General features: G+C 32.1%; 1 protein-coding gene across 1 annotated transcript; it reads left to right on the top strand.

The window, feature by feature from the left end:
• On the top strand, positions 1–27,069 carry LOC129216839 (uncharacterized). The gene is made up of 12 exons (XM_054851056.1): positions 1–103; positions 981–1,049; positions 2,124–2,269; positions 5,324–5,430; positions 5,515–5,593; positions 14,447–14,529; positions 18,278–18,469; positions 23,119–23,209; positions 23,295–23,502; positions 24,677–24,820; positions 25,019–25,144; positions 26,724–27,069. Exons 3-12 carry the CDS (start codon positions 2,162–2,164, stop codon positions 27,023–27,025), a joined length of 1,440 nt encoding a protein of 479 aa, XP_054707031.1. The 5' UTR covers positions 1–103; positions 981–1,049; positions 2,124–2,161; the 3' UTR covers positions 27,026–27,069.
• Positions 27,070–27,924: the final 855 nt, after the last annotated feature.

Below are 27,924 nucleotides of genomic sequence, written 5' to 3' on the forward strand. Positions count from 1 at the left end.
TCAAAAATTGAGGCTTTTAATAAAAAATTGCAAAGTTCAAAATGTCTCAAACGAAGTGTGAAACGAAAAAGTGGGAAGAAAAGTAATGAATTATTTTCAACAGGTATGTGTTAAATGCATTCTCCTTGTTACTGATTTTCATTTTCCAAAAGGTTGATGCTTTTATGTTTCATTGTTTTTGAACAATAAATTGGTCTTTACTTCATATTTTTTTCCTTCTCCTTCATACTATATGTTATTTTACTGCTAATCTAATTTGATGTCTAAATATATAATTATGCATAATTTAGCTTTATCATAACTGCTAACACTCTCCATTCATTTGGGAGACTCTCAAAAATTAATTCCCTTTTCCTAAACTCTCTAATGAACTAAACATCTCCCGATTTTCATCACAACAAATTTCCCGAAAAGGGAGTTTTTTTTCCAGGAAAAATTGCTACAGTAAAATTATTACAGAAACGAAATCTTATCATACAAGCATTGAAAATTGTATGTCTGATCATTTTTTAAACATGTTTATTTAATTTTCTTTCTTTTTAAAACTTTTACTTCCCAAAAATTGCGGTAAAAGTTCCCGATTTTTCTCTGAACTTAATAAACTTTTACCTGGTGCAAAGAATGTCTACCATCACTTTATGAGAGTAAATGAACTTATGACTCTTTAAAAGTTCTTTCTTTCAAAATGAGGTTGTAGATTTTTTTCTAAATCTTCCAAAAAGTCAAAATGGTTATCTTAGTTTCTGAATTTAGGATTCTGCCAGATTTCTGAACACCAAATTTCGGGTCTTATACAGGTTTTATTTAAGAAATCTCTACTCAAAGTTTAAAAATTCCTTCTACGTAATTTCTTGTTGCTAAATTTATTTATGTAAAGTCTCCCTAATTTTAATCATAAGTCTTTTTAATTTTAATCTTTCAATGTTGTCAGTTGTGCATTATTAACCATTATTTTTGATGAACAACTTTTTTTTTTTTAGGAAAAAGTACAGATGCCCCTCTTGCACAGCAAAATGCATCAGAGACAAAGGATAAAGAAACAGAAACATGTATGCTTAATATAACAATTCTATTATTTCTTATGCTCTGAAAATATATTTATGAGCCAAAATTTAGAATAAAATGGTTTTTCTAATGCAGATTTTGTTCCAAACTCATGTTAGTAAAACCATTGATCCTGGAGTCAAAATTTAAAAATTTGGATAAAAATTAACAAAACTTTTGAGAAAGTAACAAACAAAAGGATGCAAGAAATTTTTATTTGAAAGCCTGTTTCAAGCCCATTGGGATAGATGCAGGGTCCGTGCTAGTGATTTCAAGTTATTAGCCAGTAACTTAGCCAAAATTTGAAAATAATTGTGAAATTTCAAGTCTTAGCCAAAGCCTAATTTTAACAAATCAATGAATCAAGTATGTTTTAGAAGTAGAAGATCCATTTGCTTGTGCTTACTTTTAAGATGCAGCATACACCTATGCACTTGAGGTAGATTAGACACTTGTTTGAATTGCTTAGTTCTCTCTAGAGGAATTTTCAACAATGTTAAGTCATGATTTTGAGGATGGCATTTTTTTTCTGTGGAGTTTTTAAAGAACTTCCTTTTTGCCAAACAGAGTTTTTTTCGCCGAATTAACGTTTTTATCTCATTTTGTGCTTTGGCAAATGCTTAGCAAGGGCCCTAATATGCTGAAAAATCCAAGTAAGGGAGAACTGGCAAGAAAAATCTAGGTTGTAATAATTTCTGACTTTCTTTAACTGAATCATTTTCCAACAAGTTTATTTTGGTTTTTTTTTTTAAATATATTATCTTGTTTAATGTTTTACTTCTATTTGTTCTTCGCTTCAAGGGTTTGTCATCATGTTATGTGTATTATGAATGCAAATTTAGGGAGCCAAATCATGTGTAACTGTTCAGTTAAAAAACATTGCAAATATTTACTTTTATTTTTTTATTGATGAATCAGGCTCCAACACTGATAAAATGGCACAGCCCTTAGATTACGATAGTTTTTTGGTATTAATTAAGCTGATAATTTACACAAAAGATTTTTTTAATTTTGCAGTCATTTATCAGAATGTTTTTTTTGTTTCTTTAATTATAACTATTTTTTTTATTTATTGACAGATCTCTCTGCTGAAGATTTAAGTACAAAATTGAAAGGCATGTATAACACAGCTTTGCTGTCTGATGTTTCAATTATACAATTAGCAAAAAGAATAATAAAAAGTGCATCTTATTTCTTTCAGGAGAAAAGCATAATATCGTATGAAGTAAGTAGTTTTTTTCCTTGTTTAGGGAAAAAATGTATTTTAAGGTTCATTTGTTACTTTTTCACGTACATAAACTATTTCTGAGCATTTCTCAATTCTTTTCCCCAAAATGCATTCAGGGAGAATTGATAGCAGAAGTAAAGAAAGAGGGTTGTTTGGTGCCAATGTTTGCCATTTTTATGAATTACTCATTGGATTGGCGATTCTTCTCTGGAACATTTTGCTTATCTGATTGGTGCTGTTTTTGCCATCCTGTTTCCATGGGCGTCGTGGCCGGGGGGGGGGGGGGTCCGAGGGGTCCGGACCCCCTCAATAATTGAGAGTCGGACCCCCATAAAAATTTTAATTTGTTAAAATAAAGTCCATTATTTAGGGGGAACTTATTACTGTTTTAGTTCCAAAAAAGGACGATAATGCACAGTTACATAACACATAATTTATTCTGTGAAATACAGTTGTGAAATGTTAAATTATTACACAATTGAGTCAAAATGAACTTTGCTTACACGAAAGGAAAGCAACTGGCTGCAATGCAAACTTAGAATCGAAGAACAAGCGTTGCTAATTATAAGAAGCCTAATAAACTACCTCGCAGCAAGTCCGTCATTTCAAATTTTCACGTAGGGGCAGGGGGGCAGCAAAGGTTAGATACTCCATGTAAACTTAAAAATAAAAAAAAAAAACTATGTTGAGTCTAGAAGACAGGTTGAAAAATGGACAAGTAGATGATAAACAAGCAAATACAATAAAAGTTTTTAAAAGAGTATTTCTTTTTTTTTTCTAAATGCAATCTTAAAATATAATTTAGGAACATCGAGATTCTGTCTTATTAAATTACCTCACCTGTGCGACCGAAGCATGTTTTAAATAGAAAAAAAAAAGCTGAAATATTGCGAGAAATATTTAAAATATTGTAATGAAATAATCACACCAAAAGTTCTAAGTACTTGAATGTTCGGGAAAAAAAAGTAAAATAAAATTTTATCAAGATATTCAGGAGACATGATATTTATAATAAAATGAAAAAATAGAACTAATGTATAAGTGTTAACAATGGCGTACCTAATCCTGAACATGAACCTAATCCTGAGTATAGTATTCACTCCATGATGAGGAGTAGGAAAAGGGGGAAGGGGCGGTCCGAGAGTTCCCCCCCCCCCCAGAAAAATTTTAAATTTGTAGTCTTAAGAATGCACTTTAGCTTCATATTTTTCAAAAACTTGAAATTTTACATTTCACTTTAGGTTTCACCCTACTTGCGGGTGACACCCAAAGGGTACCGCCTCGTCCCGTCCTCAAATTTCTTCACTGGTGTTAAGTACATTACACTAGTCCAAAATGTTAAAAGTGCATTTACTGAAGTCGCAGACGTATTTCAAATAAATATCCGACTGGAAATTGAAAATTTCTGTATAGAAAACCATAGGAGTCAAATGGTTTTGAAAAAGAAAAAGACTATCCTCAAGCCTTATCCCTTCAGGTCTTCATAAGAGGTCCCCTAAAATTGTATTTTTGTAACTTTTATTTTGAAAGCAAGGGAGAGTATCTAAATACCATTTCTTCCCCTAACGTCAGCAACAATAGTCTACAATTGCATATTTACGATTTCAATGTCGAAAAACTACCAGGAGAGGGCCTTCACCGTAATATTGGAAAAACCCCCACTCCCCACTATCAGAGATTGTCTTGACTTTCGTCTTCAGAGCTTCAAATTTGAAAATATTTCTAAGATCCCTAAATCTTTCTTCCTAACCAAAGGGCGTCTAAAACTTCGCGTTTATACCTAAACTTTCGAAAAAAGTTTGGGGAAGAAGTCTTGAAATTCCTTTTCCCTGCACCATCGAAAGTCATCTACATTAATTCAACTTTTTCGGATCTTCAACTTCAAAAAACTGTTTGTTCCCAAACATGGCCTACAATTGTGTTTTTAAAACTTCGATTACGAAATATTCCAGAGACGGCCCCCGAATTTCTCTTCTCTCAAACATCACCAAAAATCGTCTAAAACTGAGTTTATAAAACAATAATTTCAAAAATTTCCCCGGACCCCCCATTTCTGAATCAAAATTATGCTTCAGTAGGTTAACTAAGCTCAAAATACACAAAAAGCGATTAAATCCTGTTCTCTTGTGTTAACACTTCATTAGAAAAAAATCACAGAGAGGAAAATAAACACATTTATTTTTGTCACACATAACTGGCTAGGAAAAGTTTCTTTATTTTGTGTGTTTATGCTGATAAAGATATTTCAGTTTTTAATATTATGTATTAAATGACAACACTAATCCATTTTTACTATGTATACATTTTTGTTATACTTTTTTTTTTTTTTGAAGCAGCTTGAAATTAGCGGTGTTAAAGTTGGTCCCCCCCCCCCCCCCAATAAATGTTATCCGACAACGCCAATGCCTGTTTCCAATCAGACAGCGCTATTGCCAAGTGTCATGTTGCTTTACTTCCACTATCAGTTCTCGCTGAATTCACTGTAGTACCTTTTCTTTTTACCTCAAGTTCATAATTCTAAAGTTTAACTGCCACATTAACTTCAAATAAACTACATTGTTTTGGTTCCTTTTTTTTTTCTCATTATGAAAAATGAAATGGTATAAAAATAAAACTTGTAGATCAACACTTTGAACAGGAAATGAATTGAAAATAAAGTGTACTCACTTCAGCTTAGGGCACCGAATTTTGGCGTCTGCCATTTTACTTTACTTTCTACGTGATTGAAAAATATTGCATCCATGTTACCAACATGGCAAAGTTTTTACTGTTACTGTGCAGTGTTTGAACATCACAGAATATTTTTTATGCAGTAGCTTTTTAATTTTCATTCTTAAACACTAATTCTAAAGACATTTCTTTTTAATTAGTCTGTGTGCATTTGGGAAAAATCTCTTGATAGTATCTTGTGTAATGTATCATGCTTAATTCTTTCATTTGAAATATTTTGCTTTTTGTTTCAAATTGATATTTTTAGCAGTATTTAAAAAGTAATAGTATTTTTTTAGGATTTTAATAAATTGGTTAATTGATTTTCCACACATTTAACAGGAAGACATGTTGAATTTTATGAAAGCTAATTTTTTCACCACCATTCAAAAAATTACTGAGAAATACAATGTGGAGCAGATGGAGGATTCAACTGCAAAAATTAAAGAGTAATTTTAATTTTAATATCATTCATATTGATTGCTGCTTTCAACTAATAAGTATAAATTTACCTATTCAATATTGTGTTTTAGGTGTCAAATGCAAATTTTATTAGCTCTTGAAATGGAAATGCTTATACCAACAGTCGATGGATCAGATTGTGCCTCTACTGTAAGTCTTTTTTTTTTTTTTAATTAGTTTGTAGATTTTTCTGTGAATGTTTATAATTTTTTGTATTAATTTATAAATTTACTTTCAAAATAATCTGAGTCATTAAAGACCATGGTACATATGTGTCTCCTAAGTTAAAAATCCAATACAGATGATTTACAAATTATATTTTTCCCTGTTTTTGAATAATCAAGTCTTAATACAGTAAAACCTGTAAAAGTTCACCACTTTGTAAGTTGACCACCTGTCTATGTTGACCGCTTTTGTCAGGAACGGAATTTATCCTATCTTATATAATGAAGGAAAACCTCTGTAACTTGACCACCTCTCTATCTTGACCACCCAGGGGCGCCGACTTGCAAAAATTATTGGGGGGGCTGGACATAACCGGGGGTTTAGGGTGTTATGTAATCCCTCGGAGGTCCCTCACCCCCAAATAAAGGTCAGATTTTTGTACCTTGAAAATGCCATATTTTCCAGAGTGTAATTTTAACAAATGAACAGTATGTGACACGGCGTTTTCGAAGTAAAAGAATCTAAAAATTGGTTTACAAATTTTCTGGTTCTACTGTTAAATCATATCACTTGTCTTAATAAGAGATTTTTTTGTTCTATTTTATGGGGAGCAGTGCCGTAGCTAAGCATTGATATTATAAGATAGGAAGGACACTTGACTTGAATGGAAAGGCACTCCCAGAGACGCAGACTTTTTAAAAAAATCTGGGCGGGGGGAACCAAAGTAATTTTCTAAATTTGAGATGAAAAATAGTGAGTTTTAAAGTTTTTTAAAAGCATTTTAAAGTCATATAATCAACATTAGAACCCCAAAAACTCGACAAGCCTGACACATATTTTTTTGCTTTGAAAAAAAGGAAAAAATAAATACAAACACGTACAGTATTTTCGTAAAAAGGTAATTTAATTTACGCGTGTTTTTCTTTAAGACCAGTTTTTTCATTAGTTATACCGGCTAACATACTCAAGTGTGAACGCAGTCTCTCAATGTCTAGGTTATTTTTGAAAATTTAATTGATTTTTCAAAATTTGTTTCACCTCTGTTTAATAAAAGCAAGCACTCTTGTTCAATTGCAATGATCTGTGCGAGTCCAGTTGATGTAAACCGCCCAATAATGCAAGATTGCACCATTTCACAAACCTCAATGTAAAGTGCCTTTGGGATTTTGAAAGCATGCGGTGAGTTGACTTCGTTGTTTTCATACTTTGGTATACGTCGATAACGAGGAAGCGAAGGATCATCATTTTGTGAAGATTTTTCTTTTAAACACAATTCCCAAAAGTACTCAAAACTATCACGCCTCCCATTTAATATACAAATCAAACCCTCATATATTTTTTCCAGATCAGCAACACTTAGATGAGCTTGCCGCGGCGTTGCCCACCGGCAACAGATTTGACCCGTAAGTTCGTGCACTGGGACCAATTTTAAGTGTGCTTGCAGCACTATAACACCATCATTATTCACACTACTCCTTTTCAGTTAACCTGCTTACTACCGTAATAATTATTTGTTTTAACTCATTACTGAATGTATTTTACAAGGTAAACTATCTTCAAACAAGGAAAATAAAAGATAAATTTATGAGTTTAGAAAACATAATATAACTTATACTTTTTTTGATTTATTGGGGGGGCTCTGCCCCTCAAAAATATTTTTGAGGGGGCTCGGGCCCCCTCAGGCCCCATGGAGTCGGCGCCACTGTGACCACCTGTCTATCTTGACCACTAATGTACACCAAATTTGGTTTGGAGTATTGTAAAAAACCCTTTGTAAGTTGACCACTTGGTTTATTTTTTAAAACTAAATGTAGCAAATTATTTTATTTTATATTATTATTTATTTCAGAGCTTCGCAACCAGTGTGCCGCGGCACACTGGTGCGCCGCGACAAGGAACCCAGTGTGCCGCGGTATTTTCGTAGTTATACAAAAACAAAGAGCCTTGACGTATTTTATTTTAAAGTTACGACCGAATAGCGTTTGTATCGTTCTGCAACTTCTCAATTTAATCTGTCGATTATGTGCAATAAGACATACCCAACAAGGGGAGAGGCGGGGTTTGCTGCCCCACCTCTTTTTAACTTCTTGTGATCCTATTACTTTCAGTTTTTGAAAACGGATTTTAATTTCCACGAAATCAACTAATTATACAGAATTTTTTCTAAATCTTTTGCAAACGGGAGTATTGTCCTCTCCCTCAGGAATTTTAGCCCCAGCTTTAGCATTTGTTTTCCTCTTTTCCAGTTCCGATACTAATTTCCTTTTATCATAGTTTCTCAAAGCTCGATTCTGAGACTTAGTAAAATAGAAATTAAAACCATACACTGTTTCTTCCATCGTGAAACTCTCATGGAAGAACTTACCAGATGAGCTGAAGTCAGCTTTGGCTGAAGTCGTGAAAATCGTGAATTTCATAAAATCAAAGCAGCGTAATTCTCGCCTTTTCTCCGTGCTTTGTGAAGAAATGGGGGCAGAACATCTCTCCCTACTTCTTCATATAGAGATTCGCTGGCTTTCGCGTGGTGAGGTACTATCAAGAATTTTTGATTGAAGGGCGAGGTACGACAGTTAATTCTCTTCACCTGCGGATGCATCAGCTAAAGACCTTTCTTTGAAGGCGCGAGAAGAATTTATGAACCTCAAGAGCGACCGTACTCTTAAACTTAAGTTGAACAAAGTGCCTCAGGACGAATTTTGGTTGCTGGTTAAAAATGAGTGTATCTCACTATATCTTGTCGTGCTATTGATGTGCTGCTACCATTTTCAACTACATATCATTGCGAACTCAGCCTCTCAGCTTTCGCACTTATAAAAAACAGTAAAAGATCATCTCTAAAGAGCCTGGATCAAGAACTTCGTGTAGCTCTTTCCAGCATAGAGCCGAACATCAAACGTCTTTCAAAAATTAGTGTCAAACGGAAGTTAGGTGCATGGTTTTAATTTCTTGAAACATTATTTGATAAATTGTTTAACTGCAGTGTGCACTTTAAAGACACGTTTGACAGAAATGCTTTAAAACATATGAAGCATAATTTTCTGTAAATAGCTATAGTTTTGTTTGTTCATTATCAACCTCAATACATTCGAAATATTTCTGCCTTCTAAATAAATTTAAATATACTACGTTTGTTATAATTGTTTTATTCATATGAAAAACGTCCCCTCCCCCCGTTTTTTTTTTTTTTTTTTTACCAGTGAATGATAAAAACATTTCTATATTACCATTTCGAAATTAAGTTCAGTGTGCCCCGTTGATCTAGAAATTTCATAAGTGTGCCGCAAAGTAAAAAAGGTTGAGAAGCACTGATTTATTTTATGGCTTTTCAAGAATATTTTCCATGCCAGACCAGCATTTTACCAACTAAATAAAACAGCAGCATGACTAAACCTCCTTGTGAGTTTAACCACATAAACTACTAAGAACTCTTTTATTCTCCAAACTTGATTTTCTTTTCTGCTATTTGAGATTGCCTTTTGTGCTCTCTGTTCAATGAAAACATGTTTCAGTAGAAAAGTACAATGTATTTTTTTCCCGTTGCAATATTTTGTGGCAACACTGGAATTGTGCTAAAAAATGAAGTTACTCGCATTCTTGCATTGTAGTATTTCTGGTGCAAGGGATTAAGAGATAGGACATTTTCATTTTCAACTGCCTTTTTGAACTATGAGAGTCCATCTTGTTGTTCTTTGTGTTATAATTTTATATAAAATGACTTCAAAAAGAAAGTTAGTTGAACTTGAGATTGATAAAAAGTATGAAATATTAAAATTAATTGAAATGGGAAAAATCCAGAGAAAACACATATGGAAATTCTAAAACTAGTGTCTAATAAGGGCACCAAACTTCAATAAGGAGTTATTTTGTTGAACAATAGATCATCATGGTTATAAATGTATATGAGAGAAAAATTTGTTATTTTTGAATAGCTATGAATTTTTAGGAACTATTAATATTAAATAAGTAACTTTTCATAAACAATAATTTTTTTGATCAATTTACTGAAATTTTAAATATGCATGACACATTATATGTCATACTGGGAAAATAATCTCTACAAATAGTTGAATAACATTTTAAATTTTTGTTTCAAAGTAATGTTAAACAATGAAAGTGAGTTAAACAGAAAGAGTAAGTGTCAATTAGTCAAAAAAATGAATACATGGTGCAAGAAATGACAAAAAATAAAGAACATTACCCCCTTTATAAGTTGACCACCACAGTACTGCACCGCAAGTGGTCAACTTACACAGGTTTCACTGTATTGCCTAAAAAATGTTAAAAAATTACTTATACAGTGGATGCCGATTAATTGAATCAGCAGTTAATTTTATCAACCACTTTCATGAATCAAATCATCAAAAACAGAATGAAATTCAGCTTTTTTAAATTAGCCACTTTATTGAATCAGCCGCTTTATGGAATCAAAACTGTTCAGAACAAGCATGATTCATATAAGCAGCAGCCACTGTAGTTCATTTTGAAAACATTGCAATCTTTTCAGTAAGTGATCAACTGGTAATACAGTGGATGCTGGTTAATTGATCAGTCCCTTTAATGAATCAAATTGTCAAAAACAGAAGGAAATCCAGCTTTATTGAATCAGCCGCTTTAAAGAATAAAAACTGTTTAGAGCAAATGTGATTCATATTTGAGGCGGCCTCTGTAGTTCAATTTTGAAAACATTGCAGTCTTTTCAGTAACTGATCAACTGGTAATACAGTGGATGCTGGTTAATTGATCAGCCCCTTTAATGAATCAAATTGTCAAAAACAGAATGAAATCTAGCTTTTTTGAATTAGCCACTTTATTGAATCAGCCGCTTTATGGAATCAAAACTGTTCAGAACAAGCATGATTCATATAAGCGGCAGCCACTGTAGTTCATTTTGAAAACATTGCAGTCTTTTCAGTAACTGATCAACTGGTAATACAGTGGATGCTGGTTAATTGATCAGCCCCTTTAATGAATCAAATTGTCAAAAACAGAATGAAATCCAGCTTTATTGAATCAGCCGCTTTAAAGGATAAAAACTGTTTAGAGCAAATGTGATTCATATAAGAGGCAGCCTCTGTAGTTCATTTTGAAAACATTGCAGTCTTTTCAGTAACTGATCAACTGGTAATACAGTGGATGCTGGTTAATTGATCAACCCCTTTAATGAATCAAATTGTCAAAAACAGAATGAAATCCAGCTTTTTTGAATTAGCCACTTTATTGAATCAGCCGCTTTATGGAATCAAAACTGTTCAGAACAAGCATGATTCATATAAGCGGTGGCCACTGTAGTTCATTTTGAAAACATTGCAGTCTTTTCAGTAACTGATCAACTGGTAATACAGTGGATGCTGGTTAATTGATCAGCCCCTTTAATGAATCAAATTGTCAAAAACAGAATGAAATCCAGCTTTTTTGAATTAGCCACTTTATTGAATCAGCCGCTTTATGGAATCAAAACTGTTCAGAACAAGCATGATTCATATAAGCGGCAGCCACTGTAGTTCATTTTGAAAACATTGCAGTCTTTTCAGTAACTGATCAACTGGTAATACAGTGGATGCTGGTTAATTGATCAGCCCCTTTAATGAATCAAATTGTCAAAAACAGAATGAAATCCAGCTTTTTTGAATTAGACACTTTATTGAATCAGCCGCTTTATGGAATCAAAACTGTTCAGAACAAGCATGATTCATATAAGCGGTGGCCACTGTAGTTCATTTTGAAAACATTGCAGTCTTTTCAGTAACTGATCAACTGGTAATACAGTGGATGCTGGTTAATTGATCAGCCCCTTTAATGAATCAAATTGTCAAAAACAGAATGAAATCCAGCTTTTTTGAATTAGCCACTTTATTGAATCAGCCGCTTTATGGAATCAAAAACTGTTCAGAACAAGCATGATTCATATAAGCGGCAGCCACTGTAGTTCATTTTGAAAACATTGCAGTCTTTTCAGTAACTGATCAACTGGTAATACAGTGGATGCTGGTTAATTGATCAGCCCCTTTAATGAATCAAATTGTCAAAAACAGAATGAAATCCAGCTTTTTTGAATTAGCCACTTTATTGAATCAGCCGCTTTATGGAATCAAAACTGTTCAGAACAAGCATGATTCATATAAGCGGCAGCCACTGTAGTTCATTTTGAAAACATTGCAGTCTTTTCAGTAACTGATCAACTGGTAATACAGTGGATGCTGGTTAATTGATCAGCCCCTTTAATGAATCAAATTGTCAAAAACAGAATGAAATCCAGCTTTTTTGAATTAGCCACTTTATTGAATCAGCCGCTTTATGGAATCAAAACTGTTCAGAACAAGCATGATCATATAAGCGGCAGCCACTGTAGTTCATTTTGAAAACATTGCAGTCTTTTCAGTAACTGATCAACTGGTAATACAGTGGATGCTGGTTAATTGATCAGCCCCTTTAATGAATCAAATTGTCAAAAACAGAATGAAATCCAGCTTTATTGAATCAGCCGCTTTAAAGGATAAAAACTGTTTAGAGCAAATGTGATTCATATAAGAGGCAGCCTCTGTAGTTCATTTTGAAAACATTGCAGTCTTTTCAGTAACTGATCAACTGGTAATACAGTGGATGCTGGTTAATTGATCAGCCCCTTTAATGAATCAAATTGTCAAAAACAGAATGAAATCCAGCTTTTTTGAATTAGCCACTTTATTGAATCGGCCGCTTTATGGAATCAAAACTGTTCAGAACAAGCATGATTCATATAAGCGGTGGCCACTGTAGTTCATTTTGAAAACATTGCAGTCTTTTCAGTAACTGATCAACTGGTAATACAGTGGATGCTGGTTAATTGAATCAGCCACTTTAATGAATCAAATAGTCAAAAACAGAATGAAATCCAGCTTTATTGAATCAGCCGCTTTAAAGAATAAAAACTGTTTAGAGCAAATGTGATTCATATAAGAGGCGGCCTCTGTAGTTCATTTTGAAAACATTGCAGTCTTTTCAGTAACTGATCAACTGGTAATACAGTGGATGCTGGTTAATTGATCAGCCCCTTTAATGAATCAAATTGTCAAAAACAGAATGAAATCCAGCTTTTTTGAATTAGCCACTTTATTGAATCAGCCGCTTTATGGAATCAAAACTGTTCAGAACAAGCATGATTCATATAAGCGGCAGCCACTGTAGTTCATTTTGAAAACATTGCAGTCTTTTCAGTAACCGATCAACTGGTAATACAGTGGATGCTGGTTAATTGATCAGCCCCTTTAATGAATCAAATTGTCAAAAACAGAATGAAATCCAGCTTTTTTGAATTAGCCACTTTATTGAATCAGCCGCTTTATGGAATCAAAAACTGTTCAGAACAAGCATGATTCATATAAGCGGCAGCCACTGTAGTTCATTTTGAAAACATTGCAGTCTTTTCAGTAACTGATCAACTGGTAATACAGTGGATGCTGGTTAATTCATCAGCCCCTTTAATGAATCAAATTGTCAAAAACAGAATGAAATCCAGCTTTATTGAATCAGCCGCTTTAAAGGATAAAAACTGTTTAGAGCAAATGTGATTCATATAAGAGGCAGCCTCTGTAGTTCATTTTGAAAACATTGCAGTCTTTTCAGTAACTGATCAACTGGTAATACAGTGGATGCTGGTTAATTGATCAGCCCCTTTAATGAATCAAATTGTCAAAAACAGAATGAAATCCAGCTTTTTTGAATTAGCCACTTTATTGAATCAGCCGCTTTATGGAATCAAAACTGTTCAGAACAAGCATGATTCATATAAGCGGTGGCCACTGTAGTTCATTTTGAAAACATTGCAGTCTTTTCAGTAACTGATCAACTGGTAATACAGTGGATGCTGGTTAATTGAATCAGCCACTTTAATGAATCAAATTGTCAAAAACAGAATGAAATCCAGCTTTATTGAATCAGCCGCTTTAAAGAATAAAAACTGTTTAGAGCAAATGTGATTCATATAAGAGGCGGCCTCTGTAGTTCATTTTGAAAACATTGCAGTCTTTTCAGTAACTGATCAACTGGTAATACAGTGGATGCTGGTTAATTGATCAGCCCCTTTAATGAATCAAATTGTCAAAAACAGAATGAAATCCAGCTTTTTTGAATTAGCCACTTTATTGAATCAGCCGCTTTATGGAATCAAAACTGTTCAGAACAAGCATGATTCATATAAGCGGTGGCCACTGTAGTTCATTTTGAAAACATTGCAGTCTTTTCAGTAACTGATCAACTGGTAATACAGTGGATGCTGGTTAATTGAATCAGCCACTTTAATGAATCAAATTGTCAAAAACAGAATGAAATCCAGCTTTATTGAATCAGCCGCTTTAAAGAATAAAAACTGTTTAGAGCAAATGTGATTCATATAAGAGGCGGCCTCTGTAGTTCATTTTGAAAACATTGCAGTCTTTTCAGTAACTGATCAACTGGTAATACAGTGGATGCTGGTTAATTGATCAGCCCCTTTAATGAATCAAATTGTCAAAAACAGAATGAAATTCAGCTTTATTGAATCAGCCGCTTGAAGGAATAAAAACTGCTTATGATGAACTGCTGTGATTCATATAAGCGGTGGCCACTGTAGTAGCATATAATTTAACATCTGAGTTTTCCTTTACATGAAAGTTATTTAGAAGGTGATTATATTTTTTAATAAGAATTTGAATTAATTTTGTACTTGGGTACTATACTATACTATAACTTCCATTCATTGAATAAAATTGTGAGTTTGTATACTAAAAAACCCAAGTTTGTATTTAGTGCATCTCTAGTTTTATACCCAACAGATTGATTTTTAAAAATATATGTATGAAGAAATTTTTCCTTGTACTTTAGGTAACTTCTTTTCTTCGAGTCATATCATTTTACATTGGTGCTTCAGAGCTTAATATATTTCTCTTTGAAACTATTAAAGAAAAGTGAGTATTTTGTTAAATATTTATGAAAAAAAATATTAATCATTGATATGTACTTCGCTTCCTGAAGATATTTTAGATTTAAATTTTTTATATGCCTTATTCTGGATATCTGTGCACTGGGAAAGGCATGGATTAAGTCCATGGTTGAAATTTATCATCAAAAGTCATGATTTTTAGCAAAAAGTGCTCAAAAATCTTAGAAACTGTCAATCGGTCATGCATTTTTATTTCTAGAACGTAACTAAGTACCAAATTTTACCAATTAGCCTTAAAAAGTTATGTATTTTAGTTGTTTTTTACACTGTTATGCATTAGTTCAGATTTTGTTTCAAAATACGATTGCATCCGCTTCTATAAAACCGACTAGATTTTGTTTACTATGTTAATCTACCACATAAACATTGATGATTTTGTGTTTACCATTATTTAAAACCCTTCTTGTATTTTATATTGTGTAATTCAGAGATACGCAAACTTTTTTGTTTTGTTGACCCTTTGCTAATATTTTCTGTTTTTGTGGACCCCTAGAAAGGGTTATTTATAAACATAGTGAACTTTCTATCAAGGTATTTAAGAAACAAATGGATAGCAAGTACAGGAAAATATAACAAAATTATTTTCTGCAGAAAGAAAGAGAAAAAACTTTATTTTCCCCAACTTTAAAACAACATTTATAACTGATTTTAAAGGAGTTTGTTTTCTGTCATGTAAAATCGTAAGAGGAAATTAACTCTACATTAAATGTAATTATGTAGTTGAAAATTGTGTTTGGTTCACTATAGCACTTATAAAATATTAATACTAATGATAACTTGTTTTAATGGGATCCAAGCTCGTAATCCCTTATTTTCATCCCATGCACTTTTTTTTTTGGTCATGAACTCCTTAGAGACCGACATGGACACCTGGGTGAACACGTGGATCACTTTGGGAACCAGTGGTGTAATGAAGGTTTGCACACTAGTCATTTAGCCCACGCCCACTCGAAAATTTTAATACATTTGCATCCAAGTCGATTCAAGCTAGTATCACTAGTAAAAATTATCAGTAATTTTGCCAGTTTTATCTTACAAATATAAAGATTTTAGCAGATAAAATTTGTCTAGAAATTTAATTAAGTAAATTTAGGATGGTAATAGGATATAAAAATCACATGTTTCAGTAAAGTTTTTTTTTTCATTGTAATAGTAGCTCAGCTCATTGCATTTTGCTTTAATTTGAATTTTCTGAAACACATGTGCAAAGATGGTATCAATTTAATTTTCGAAGCAATAATCTAGACATTTCTTGTGAAAAGTGTTTTTACTTCCTTTTACAAAGTAAAAGAAGTATTGTATTTGCGAAAAAAATTTGACCCAAAAATAGGCCTTAACCCTTTCGGGACGGCAGTCCGCAGAAGATAGCGCTCCCTCAGGACAGCAGCTGTTACACGTGGACTGTGCGCAAAGGCCAGGGCAATTTCTCCCGCTAAGCCTAATACTCTAATACGCAATTTCGGAAAGTATGCATACATAATAATGGAAAAAATGTATACTTTAAGCAGAAATGAAACCATTTTTTAATATATAAAATATAACAAAATTTCAATCATAACAAAAAATTGGATGAAAATAATTGATATTTAAGAATAAAAAATGCAAAATATAATGTTTTTTACAATAACTAAAAGTACCAAAATTAAACAATATATTTTCTACAAAAGAGGAAAAATATTTGTGCTTAATATTATGAAATACTTGAAGAATATTGCAACAATATTTTAAAGCCGCATGAAAAATTTCAAAGCACAGATAAATGCGCATTGAGCATTTTACACTCATACGTAGTGTTACGTCTTTTATTCTGCTTTGAGCAAATTACACATCTCCATCTAAGTTCTTTGCCTTCTTTTTCAGCGTATGATTTTTGAAAGTAACTACTGTATGAAGAACTCCAACAAAAATAATTTATAGTTATTTCAATGTGAACCAAAAGATCCGTAGATGGATCAGTCATAAATTAAGATATTTCCTCCTTGGAAAGATAACGTGTTCACCATGGCTACCAAATGAACATAAAAGTAAAACCCCTTGCTAGAATATCTCCCCTCCAATGCCATTTTTAATGGAACCAAAACTAGAAAGAGCCACTTCAAAATGAGTATATGTTTCCCTTCTCACTTGCAAGCACATGTTTATATTTTCTTTCACGAAATCCAATAAATCACAGACACTTGACACACCCCATTCTGACATCAGACAGAGAAATACTAATGCAGGAGAGCAATCATTTGAACGGTGGATAAGGTGGGGTGGATAAGTAACGTTACCTAATAGTAAACATTTCCATTTCGTTCCAAATCCAAAATGCAGAATAGAGTCCTTAGGCCGGCTGCGTAGTACTTACTGTAATGCATGGATGCGTTTTTTGTTTCTGAAGAACCACATAGTGCTGATGCAAAGACGCGTCGTTCGTCCCGAACGGGTTAATTTCCATTTTGCTCATCCTCAAATGAATGTTGAGTTTTTTTTTTCACTTCGACCACATGTGGATACATGCCTAAGGACGTATAGAAACCCGAAATACCCATTTTAACGTTCCCCAAATTAATTACAACGAGTTTTCTCGTGACGTCTGTATGTACGTATGTATGTATCTTGCATAACTCACAAAAATGGTATGTCCTAGAAAGTTGAAATTTGGTACGTAGACTCCTAAGGGGATCTGGTTGTGCACCTCTCCTTTTGGTTGCATTCGGACATTCCAAAGGGGGGTTTTGACACCTTTTTGGGGGGAAATCATTGTTAATTTCAATGAAAACTCAAGTGGTGTTATAATTTGGCAAACACTTGGCGATAGATCGCCAAGATTTTGGTTGCAAAGTTTTTTGCCAACTTAACAACAAATTTGGCGGGGTTTTTTTTTTTTTTTTTTTTTTTTTTTTTTTATTTGGTTTTATTTTGGCTGCTATTGGCAATATAGTGAAGCACCGTTTATACGTTTTTGAAGGGACTGTATGAAAAAAGCATACAAACGAAAAAACGTATAATAGGTATAGGTTAATGTGTATTAGACTTTGCAGGGACCAATTTTAAAAACGTATAATTGATAAAAACGTATAAAAGAGAAACGTATAAACGGTGCCTCACTGTATTTAGAGTTTTAACCATTGAGTCACATTAAAATGTCCAATATTGAGAAAATTAATCTGTATAAAATGTTTTTTTGCTTCAGTTTGCAACAAACTTGGGGCAAAAATACTTATTCTTTGTTTACTCCAAGGCACTACTATTATCATTAAATTGGTGTAAAAGGAGGCGCACATCAGCTTGTTTCATAAAAGAGTGTATTCTTCGAGTCAAGAAAAGTCATGGATTTTAAAAATCTTATTGTAGTAGATTTCCTCTATGGTACAATTGAGTTGGTTTGTTTCTAACATTGCTGCATATTGACTACTCACTATTTGCAGATCTTGTACATTCTCTAAGCCTGATATTTGAACTGTTCGATGCATTCTTACAACTGAATCCAGCACAAATGTTTTGCATTGGTTCAACTAGGAATCACAAAAGAGATGAATGCCAGATAAATGTGTTTTTTAACATCTGAAAAGAAAGTTGTTAGTAATAGTGGTCCATGTGCATAATTCTGTTTTTGAACATTAACAGGTTCATCTTTAAAGTATTGAAACATGATTTGAAAGTTTTTTCTTGTTAGCAAGTAGTTTCATTAATGTATGATACTAACCTATGTTTTTGTAATATTTCAGTTACATGCATAATTTACCTCATGTACTGGTTTTGATTGGGGATCAGTTGGATATTCCAATAATAAGAGAAGATGATTCTGATGAAAGTGCTTCATCAGAAGTTATTATCGACTCAGAGTTATTCGGTTCGGTTGCTTCTACAACTGCATCTGTTAATTCAATGTCAAGTACTTCTAGTCGGAAAGGAATAAGGTGAACATTTTTGTCCCGCGCTTTCCATGCAACTCAAAGCCAAACAGATTGATGTGGTTTGGTTAACATGGATGAACAAATTGATATAAGTTTCCAAAAAACTGCATTACATAAATTCTAATTCATATGAAGATAGTTTCTTGAAATTTAGCTTAATGTGATGAAGACCAACCTTCAAACTAAAGAACCTTAATTTTCGAAAATGTTGCAGGGGTCGGAGTGGAGATTTTAAAAACACTAGGACTCTTGTTTGAGTAAATTCTAGAACAACAAATGACAAGAGCTATAAAACAAATACCATTGTTTTGAGCATTTGTATGTTGCAGACTGCTCCCCCTGCCCCCTGCTTTCTCTTAAAGGAAAATTAGGAGCAATTCTTAAGTTAATTTTATCTCAAAATATAGGTGTGTTGCAAATTTTCCCTATTTCCCTTTTAGAGCTTAAATGCAAAATTTTCTCTTCTCAAAGAAAAAATCATTCATGAAGGTGAATTGCTTTGGGACCCACATCAAATCAATAAAAAAAATTAAGTTTTTGACCTCACCATTTCCGATTTTAACGACAACTGGTGTGAGGGACACATATCTGATAAGATAAGTGCCAATTTTTAGAATTTTATGAAACACAAGGATGTTAAAAAACTGAAAAAGTACGAAAAAACGAAACGTTGTGACATACAAATGACTGTAACTTCTCTCCTAAATATAGTACAGTCGACACTCATTATAACGACCACACATTATAAAGACCATTCTATTATAACGACCAGTGGTAAAAGCCCGAACTTTGTCCCTATGAACTTAATGTTAATTTGCTTTCGGTATAACGACCGTTCTGTATCTTCTAATCCAATACAACGACCGAACTCAGCGGACACTATTTCCGGTGTTTTTTCCAATAAAGCAAATTTGTAACTTGAAATAACCTTGATTATTGTTTGCGGATAGCTGCATGTAGTCTTCAGTGTTCAATCAAACTTTGAGAGGGGGTGGGAGTGGAGGGGGATTACTACTTAAAACAGCACAGAAAAAATAAAGGAGGAAAAAGTGAAATTTCCAGATTCCGAAGGAAAAGGGGTTGACACATTTTATGTTAGTTTGGCGTTTGATCACGTGGTTGTGGATCTTTACAGTTTTGCATCTCTCTGAAGCAGCATGGAATGAAGCCTCAGAAAAGATCATCAAGAATTGCTTTCATCATGCTGATTTTGAAAAGCTAAAGGAAATAGAATTTACTGCTGTAGTGCAAAAGCAACTTGCTGAAGTCAGGCAATCCAAGATGAAAATTTCGATGAAGAAGATGAAATGCTGTAAAATGTTTTTAAGAAAATTAAACTATATGAAGCGTTAAACTTAAACAATTATGCTAACATCGATTCTGATTTAGAATGTGTCGAACATCTGTCAGAAGATGAACTATTTCTCGATACTGGTGCACAAAAATGAATTGATGTATCATGATCAGATGAAGAAGAAATTGAGACCAAAGTGTGAAAAATGTTTCGAATGTTCAAGGGACTTTTAAATGTTCTTTCAAAGGCAAAAAAAAAAAAAAAAAAAACACTACTTGTCATCTATAACTGAAATGGAAAATTATGTTTTGCAAAAATCACGTGCACTAAAAAGGCAAACAAGTGTTTCTGATTTTATCTTCAGAAAATAAATGATTTTTAAGTATGATTTTTAAGTAAATGATTTTTAAGTATGTAATCAGTTTTTTTTCCGTATTTTCTACTTTAAAATCCGTCACAATATTTTTCACCCATTATTTTTTTCAAAAGATCTATGATAAAAAATACCTTGGGCATTTAACTGGGCCAATTTTATTGGAGCAACGTAACATGCATGATGCATGTATATATGTTTTTTAACTTCTACCTCTTATAACGACCACTCATTATAAAGACCTTTTTCTCTGGGACGGAGATGGTAGTTATATTGAGTGTCGACTGTAGAATAAAAATTTAAAAACCATTGTAAAGCTAAAGAATAGAACTTTATATTAACATAAAGCATGACTTTCTTATGACAGTTTAAGTTTCAAGGTCATTCCCGTGACTCTTGACCTTGAATATTTCAAAACATACCCCCTTAGAATTTCTTCAAAAAAAATATTTTGTAGGTCTAATACTATTCTTCCACTACACCGAAACTTAGACTGGAATCACTATGGCAAGGTATTGAAAAAAAAATCAGGAATGTTCACATGTTTTACATTGTAAAATTCCATATGTCAGGTCAGTTACCTTCTTGACCACCTCACCATTTCCGATTTTAATGAAATTTCGTATGAAGGACACATATGACAAGATAAGTAATCCTGCCAATTTGCAGATTTCTACTTCAAAAATTTACAAAATACAGGGCTGTTAAAAACTTAACATGTGTGAAATAAATGGAAAATTGAGACATGCAAATGGCTGTAACTTCTATCCTAATTACAGTAGAATTAAAATTTTAAAGCCATTGTAAAGTAAATGAATAGAGCTTTCTATTGGTATAAAACATGGCTCTCTCACGACAGGTTTAAGTTTCAAGGTTCACCCTGTGTCAACAGTGTGAACATTTTCAAGTGTTTACCATGGTTCGAGTCACCGTGAATTTTGACCTTGAATGTCTCAAAACACTTCACCTAAGAATGTCTTAAAAAATATTCATATTATACATAGCTTTAACACTTATCTTCGAAAACTTAGGTTGGGACTGCATTGTCAAGGTACTGCAAAAATACTCAGGAATGTTTACATACAACTTCCCGTAGCTCGAACTATTGATAACTTGAAGCTGTTAGCCGGTCCCTTGGGACTTTGAGTTATAAGAAACCTGTTGACTTGTCAAAATATGCATACTTTATGAAGAATTTGTCCAAAAAATCAAAACAATAATATTAGGACAGAAATAATGCAAAACATCTTAAAAAAAAATGTGTGAACATTCCTGTTTTTTTTTTTTTTTTTTCCAGTACCCTTGCCATTGCTATCCCAGTCTAAATTTCAGTGTAGTCAAGAAGGTGATTTATCTGACATGGAATTTCCCCTTTGTCAAATAAAATTCTTGAGCGTAGATTAACAACCACTAGTTTTGAAACCTGTCCATTGTGTCTCCCCTCCCCTCTACGATTCAAACTTTATGAAACATCATCCACAGAGGTAGAAATCTATACCTATTCTTAGTGGGGGAAAAAATTATCTTAAAACTCGACACATGCTTACTTTATTTAGCCCACTTTCAAAGGGGGGGGGAGGGTTTAATAATAAACTTTAAAATCAAATAACTCAAAAAAAGAAAATAAATAAAAAAATAAATAAATTTATTTCAATAAATATTTTTCAAGTTGTTATGAGATGAGGAGATACGTTTGTTGTCCTTCCTGTTTATTTTTATTTTTTTTTAATAAGGTACTTTTAATAGAATTTATTAGAGAATGCTACTAACCTTTTTCTACCCCCTTTCATCTTTGAAATTCTTGAGATTGTTTTAAACTTCAAATGAATATAATCTTACACTTATTGTTATTTATTTATCCTGAGTTTCAAATGTTTTTCAATGATAGAATGATTTTTTTAGCATAAGTTTTCTTTGTCAATACTGCGCAAAGTGGAATAGTACATTTTATTTATTTATTAAATCATATACATATTTATTCAATAATTAATTGATTAACATATTCATTCATTTATACCTGAGCACTTATTTTATAGTTCATTTTCTTACCAATTCATTTGTTTTTTTAATCAGTAATCAATTTATTTATTCATTCCTTTATTTTTTCATTTATCTATTTATTTTTAAAAAAATATTTTTAGTAATTAAATAGAAAATATTTCTCTTTAGAATCATTAATGTTGCCGCTTTTAATTTTTCACTTGAAAGTACAAATTTACAACCAAGAATTAAAAATATTCTCATTTTGTAGTAAAATATATGTTCTCTCTTTATGTACTGTAATTTTGAATATAAATATCCAATTTTTCACTTTTTAAAATGTAATTAATCTTAATTATTTCACTTAACTCTAAATTCACTTACTCTTTTCATTTGTAAGTAATATTTAATTTGTCTTTTTTTAATGTCCTTCAAACATCCCTATTTCAGTTTGACTTGGAGTCATCTCTTTCTAAGAATATTGTGCTGTAGTGCACATTTTTAAATTAGAATTGTTTTGAAAGATTTTTTATAAAGAAATTTAAATGTTGTGATTAAAATTCTTTACGAAACTAAAATATGAGAAAGTAGTTTGGCATTCACAGTTGGAACCTGTTCAAGCTAATAAAAAAGCACAAGCTGTACCAAAACATATTCAATCATACCTTACTCAAACGTTTCATGCAAATTTAAAATTTGACTCAAGCGCTGGCTACTGAAGTCAAAAATTAGAACTTGATGATTATTTTAAGCTGACTGCACACTCTTTTCCATTCTTTCCTTGCGGTTTTCCAGGAAACAATTTATTGTGAAGTTATCTAAGTATAAATTTTCACAATAATAGTTTCTTGATGGAAAGTGTTTGAAAAATGTTTTTTTAAACTGTTGTTGTAATTCTTCAGTGTGAAATTTATTTTTGGCCTGAGATCTAATAAACATACTTTTGAAAAATGTCACATTTAGGTATCTTTTTATTTGACTCTCATGATAATCTTTTAATTTCAGTACTTTAATCCGTCATCGTAGTGATATAGCCGATTCTAAAAAGAGTCGACAAATCCTACTGCCTGGTACTTCTCCCAAAAAGAAGAAGAAGGTGCATATTTTTTTCTGAAAGCTTTTTAACATTATTATTTAAATAATTAGTACCAGAAAAAATTAAATCAAACCCATGTACTTAGGTTAAATCAAAGCAAGCCTCAAGTCAAAAGAAACCAGTTCGACATTCGCCTCGACTATCATCGAAGAAACTAAAGCACCTCAGGGCTGAAAAGGAAAGAACAGCTAGAGCTTGTAGAAATTTATTTCCTGCAGGAAAGGTGTTGCAGACACCAAAGAAAAGCAAACCCTCTTCAAATCAGGATGTGAAACTGCGGGGCTCACCTCGAAGTATTTGAAGGATTTTTTATTTTATTTTTCATTCTTTGAAAGTTTTACTTAAAAATATGGTTGTATAAAAGAAATTGTGCATAAATAACTCTTTATTGTAATCAAAAATTGGTGACAAGGAATTTCCAAAGTATGGGCCTACCAGAATAAATTAAAGTGCAGTAACTATAAAAGTACTATTAATGAACCCTAAAAACTTTTCTTTTATTATATTTTGCTCCCTATGTACAGATAACATATTCACATTAGGGACAACACTTCCAATAATTTGCTTTGATTTGTAGACTATTATGGATTTACAGCATATCCAGCATTTCAGTGGCATTACCTAGGAGAGAGATTTGGTAATGTATCCCCCCCCCCCCCCCCCTTCCACCCAAACAAAACTTCTTCTTTTTTTACCACGGAAAAGGACCAAAACTAACCATTCCCCTCTCCCTTGAATTTGAACGATATCTCCCTTCTTTTTTTTTCTCTTTTTGGCTATCTACTGCTGTATTCAAAATGTATCCATAACTAAATAAATGAAATTTAGGTTAAGAAATTCATAACATTTTTAAATTCAAAACTCAATTCTGTAATTCTTATTCTCTTTTGAAGCAATTGTGACTTAATACTTAAATTTCATCTTTAAGACTTTGTATCATCAAGTTATTTTGTATGTTATAAATGAATCTTATTGACTCCCTTTGAATATTTCCTGTCAATTTATCTAAACATTTAAGCAATTGTTGAGTTAGTAAGAAGAGTCATGCCTGACAGAAACAAGCAGTAAATTAGGGAATAGAAAAATAGCTGTCAAAAGTCTGGGAAATAAAGTAAAAATATTTTTGAAAAACTAAATAAATGTATTCCTATTACTCTATTTTCAAACCAGTAAACAAAACCGTCTTATATAAACTGTTGAATAATATAAATTTATTCAAACTTTCCAACTTTTTTTTAGTTTAGTTTTAGTATTTTGATTTTTTTTTCCTATTAAAAATTTTAGGTTGCTAAACACTAAAGAAAGCTACTTCTGTTCATGTTAAGAAATGTTTGAGTTAAAATTTATTTGCTTGTATAGTTTTAAAAAGCCATAACTGGAATGAATTTCACTATTCTTGCTTGTCCATTTATGTTTTAATATTTTCATTCTGCTTTTAAAAATTATTTTCTTAATTATACTTCACAGCTAATCAACAAGGGAAAAGCTTCATTGCTGAAACACCAGCTCATAAACGACGTAGGTCTCTCAAATCTTCCAGTTCAGATCTTCAGTCTCCCAGATCTTCTAAAAGCCAAATAAAATCATCATTGAAAAAAAAAATATCACAAGGTACTTTCTGTAAAAAAATTATTTCTGTAACATTTCTTGCCTGAATTAACTTGCTTCATAATATTATAAAAATATGATATGTGACTGATTTGAACTGACTACTTACTGTGTGAAACAGCACAGATGTGAATTTAAGAATTGAAAATAGTAAGAACATTTATGAATTTTATAATTACAGAGCTTCTTTTTATTTTTCAGGGGACAACTCTGTGGCGGAGGATTCTGCAATTGACTTGGTATCAAAAACGTCTCTTGTTGAAATAATTTCGCCAGATCCAAAAGCTTTTAAGCTAGAAGAAATCCCTGCGAGTACTTCAAATAAAAGTATTTTGCTATATTGTTTATTCATTGTTATTATTAGTATAATCATTAGACAGTTATATACTTGACAAAACTGGTTGATTTTAGGAAATAATGTTACATAGAAAATTAGGCTCGCGAAAGCCTGCTGTGATGCAAAATGCACAAGAACACATATTAACTTTATTTAATAACAAGTCATAAAACTTTAAATATAAAAAGATCTTTTTAAACTAATTTTTCAATTTTGAGGGGTTTCCCCCCCCCCCCCCATATTATGTACTGTTTGATTTTACAGGGAAAGGTTTATATAAATGAGATATGTAGAGGTATGTTATCAGATGGCACTTTTTTTCATTGTAAGATTTGTCTGTTCTCTTGAATTCTTGTTTTGCTGAACTATACCTGAAACAGAAAATAGACCATTTTATATTTCACCTTTATTTCTCAATTTTACGGTGATGCAGAGATAAGCCTTAATTTTCTGAATTGTATCTGGACTATTATAAAACATTATCATAATTTATCTGTTCCTTTTTTTTTTAAATTAACAGTTAACTTAGGGAAAAAAATCAACAATATTTTTGCCTCTTGTAATGCCTTTATTTTGTGACCATGGATTCTGAAAAAATGGTGGTAGTTAGAAAGATTTTAAAAATAATTCTTAAATGAAATTTTAAATTCAGCTATCCTTGCTTTATTTTGTTGGTAATTGGCGGAATTGCGTGAATTTTCATCTCCAGATTCCAGAAACTCCACTTTCAAAAATTTTTTTTTTTTTTTTTAAGTTTTAAGAAAAAAAAAATGCAGAAATTTAAAAAATAACCCACGTTTCTAAAAATGATAAGTTTTTATTTTTACTCAGCATGTTTTAGATTCTCTGCTGTTTCTGAAATGTGAAGTAATATAGAAAACCAATAGCAGAGAGTTTGCTGCTCCATTTCAGGAATGCTGCTGTAAAATAAAATAAGCCTACTTTTCCACATGTATGAAAAATAATGCATATTTTGTTTTCAGATTCTGTTTTCAGTGCGCAATCTTTGCATCCTGCACAAAAATAGATTTTTTTTTGTTTCAACAATTTTTTAAGTTTTTTTACGAAGTAAATAAATTAAATTTCTTTTTATTTCCATTAAAAGTTTTAGGTTAAAAACATAGATGCACTATATGACCCATAAAAAGCTAGTAAATCAATAAAACAACCAGTAATAAAAATAAACCAAGATAAAGCAGTTCCCAATTAGTAATCTGGTGATAAAAAGCTGATAATCGTGAAAACATATTTATCATGTATGTTTTTCTAGCATTGAAAATTATTTTAAAAAACAAACTTTTCTGCCAATTAGCAGCATTCTGCAGTTTTAAATCTTTAAATTCGGGGAGTAACACAAGAAAACTTTCAGCTGTTTTTGCTTCTGAGCAATTACAGAAATGCTATAAGGATGTAACTACATGATGATGATGATGTTTTAACCGATAAATTATCTGTATGTATGTAATTCAAATGTGTATGTAATCAAAATTTATAAAAATGCAACATTTATTTTAACATTGCTTTTAACTTAATAGCAATGTGCTTAATTAAGCATTTTTTCCCCTTCAGGTTCAAACAGTCTCGAATTATTACAAACTCTACACAGAAGAAAATCTGTTCCCACCAAATATGGAATGGTGCCATCCAAAGTTCTTGACTCGGGGGATCAGAGCTTTGTTCATTACACTCCTGAAAGCAAAAGAAGACTTTCTCTAAAACTCTTTTCCAAGGTTCTTACTAGTCCAACTGCACGAATGGGCTTGAAAAGGTGTAGCAAGAGATTATTTGATCAAATGTCACCTCAAAAAGAAAGAGAGGCTAAAAAACTTAAACAGTGTGATCAAGGCCACAGTTCAACACATAAATCTTAATTATATTAAAATTAAAGAGAATTTCTTGTTAACCTAAAAGTGTGCTATTGTATGTGCAAGAAATGTTGTTCTGCGCACAAATGTATAAATGAAAAAATATTTTTTTATATAAAATGAAAGTTATTTCTTTATTCATAGCATTTTATTTTTATCATTTTCATGCTCAATTTATCTTGATGCTTTTAGCTAAAATAACATATTAAACCAATGAGTCCATTGTGCTTTCGAATTAGGGATGTGTTGTTCATAAAGGAATGGGTCAAAAGAACGAATCCTTAAAATGAACAGATCCGTTCATTCACTTAAAAAATAATGACCATTCTTTTGAACAATGAGCTGTTTGGAACAGTGTATTGATGCACTTGTGACAAAATCACATTTTTTTTTTTTTTTTATTACATTCATCTTCAAATTTTTGTTTCTCAATAAACCTCAAATTTCCCTTTTCTCAATGCAGTACGAAACATTCATTCAAACTTTTTCACCTTCTGCTTTATTCATTATTTTTCTTTAATTGTTGCAGTTCATTTGTAATTTCCCAATGTATCCATAAGTAATGATTTGTGTAACTTGTTAGGGCTACTAAAAAAATGTTTGGACATTCCACTCCCTGTCCAATGCACCTGCTAAAATCCTTCTCACACTTTCTGTTGCTAAAATTATTTCTAAAAATACCTTTTATCACTATTCTGGCAAACCTTTTGTCTTCTATATCATCCCTACCAACTACCGTCTATACTGATTAATGTCTAATGTTTTTTTCCCATTTAAAAAAGTGTTGCATTTTAAATTTTTTCTATCTCATCGGTACTGCGGAATAATTTTGAAGCGCATTTTTTAGGCAAGTTTTTTAAAAATTAAGTTATCGGGCACTCTGGCTGAGCTATCGATATATTTGT

Source organism: Uloborus diversus, chromosome 2 (genome assembly GCF_026930045.1).
Source record: "Uloborus diversus isolate 005 chromosome 2, Udiv.v.3.1, whole genome shotgun sequence".
Taxonomy (NCBI): domain Eukaryota; kingdom Metazoa; phylum Arthropoda; class Arachnida; order Araneae; family Uloboridae; genus Uloborus; species Uloborus diversus.

Coding starts and splice junctions, on each gene's coding strand:
- LOC129216839 (XM_054851056.1), top strand. CDS start 2,162: ATGTATAACACAGCTTTGCTGTCTGATGTTTCAATTATACAATTAGCA. Junction 14,530..18,277: donor TTTGAAACTATTAAAGAAAA/GTGAGTATTTTG, acceptor GTAATATTTCAG/TTACATGCATAATTTACCTC. Junction 18,470..23,118: donor TCTAGTCGGAAAGGAATAAG/GTGAACATTTTT, acceptor TTTTAATTTCAG/TACTTTAATCCGTCATCGTA.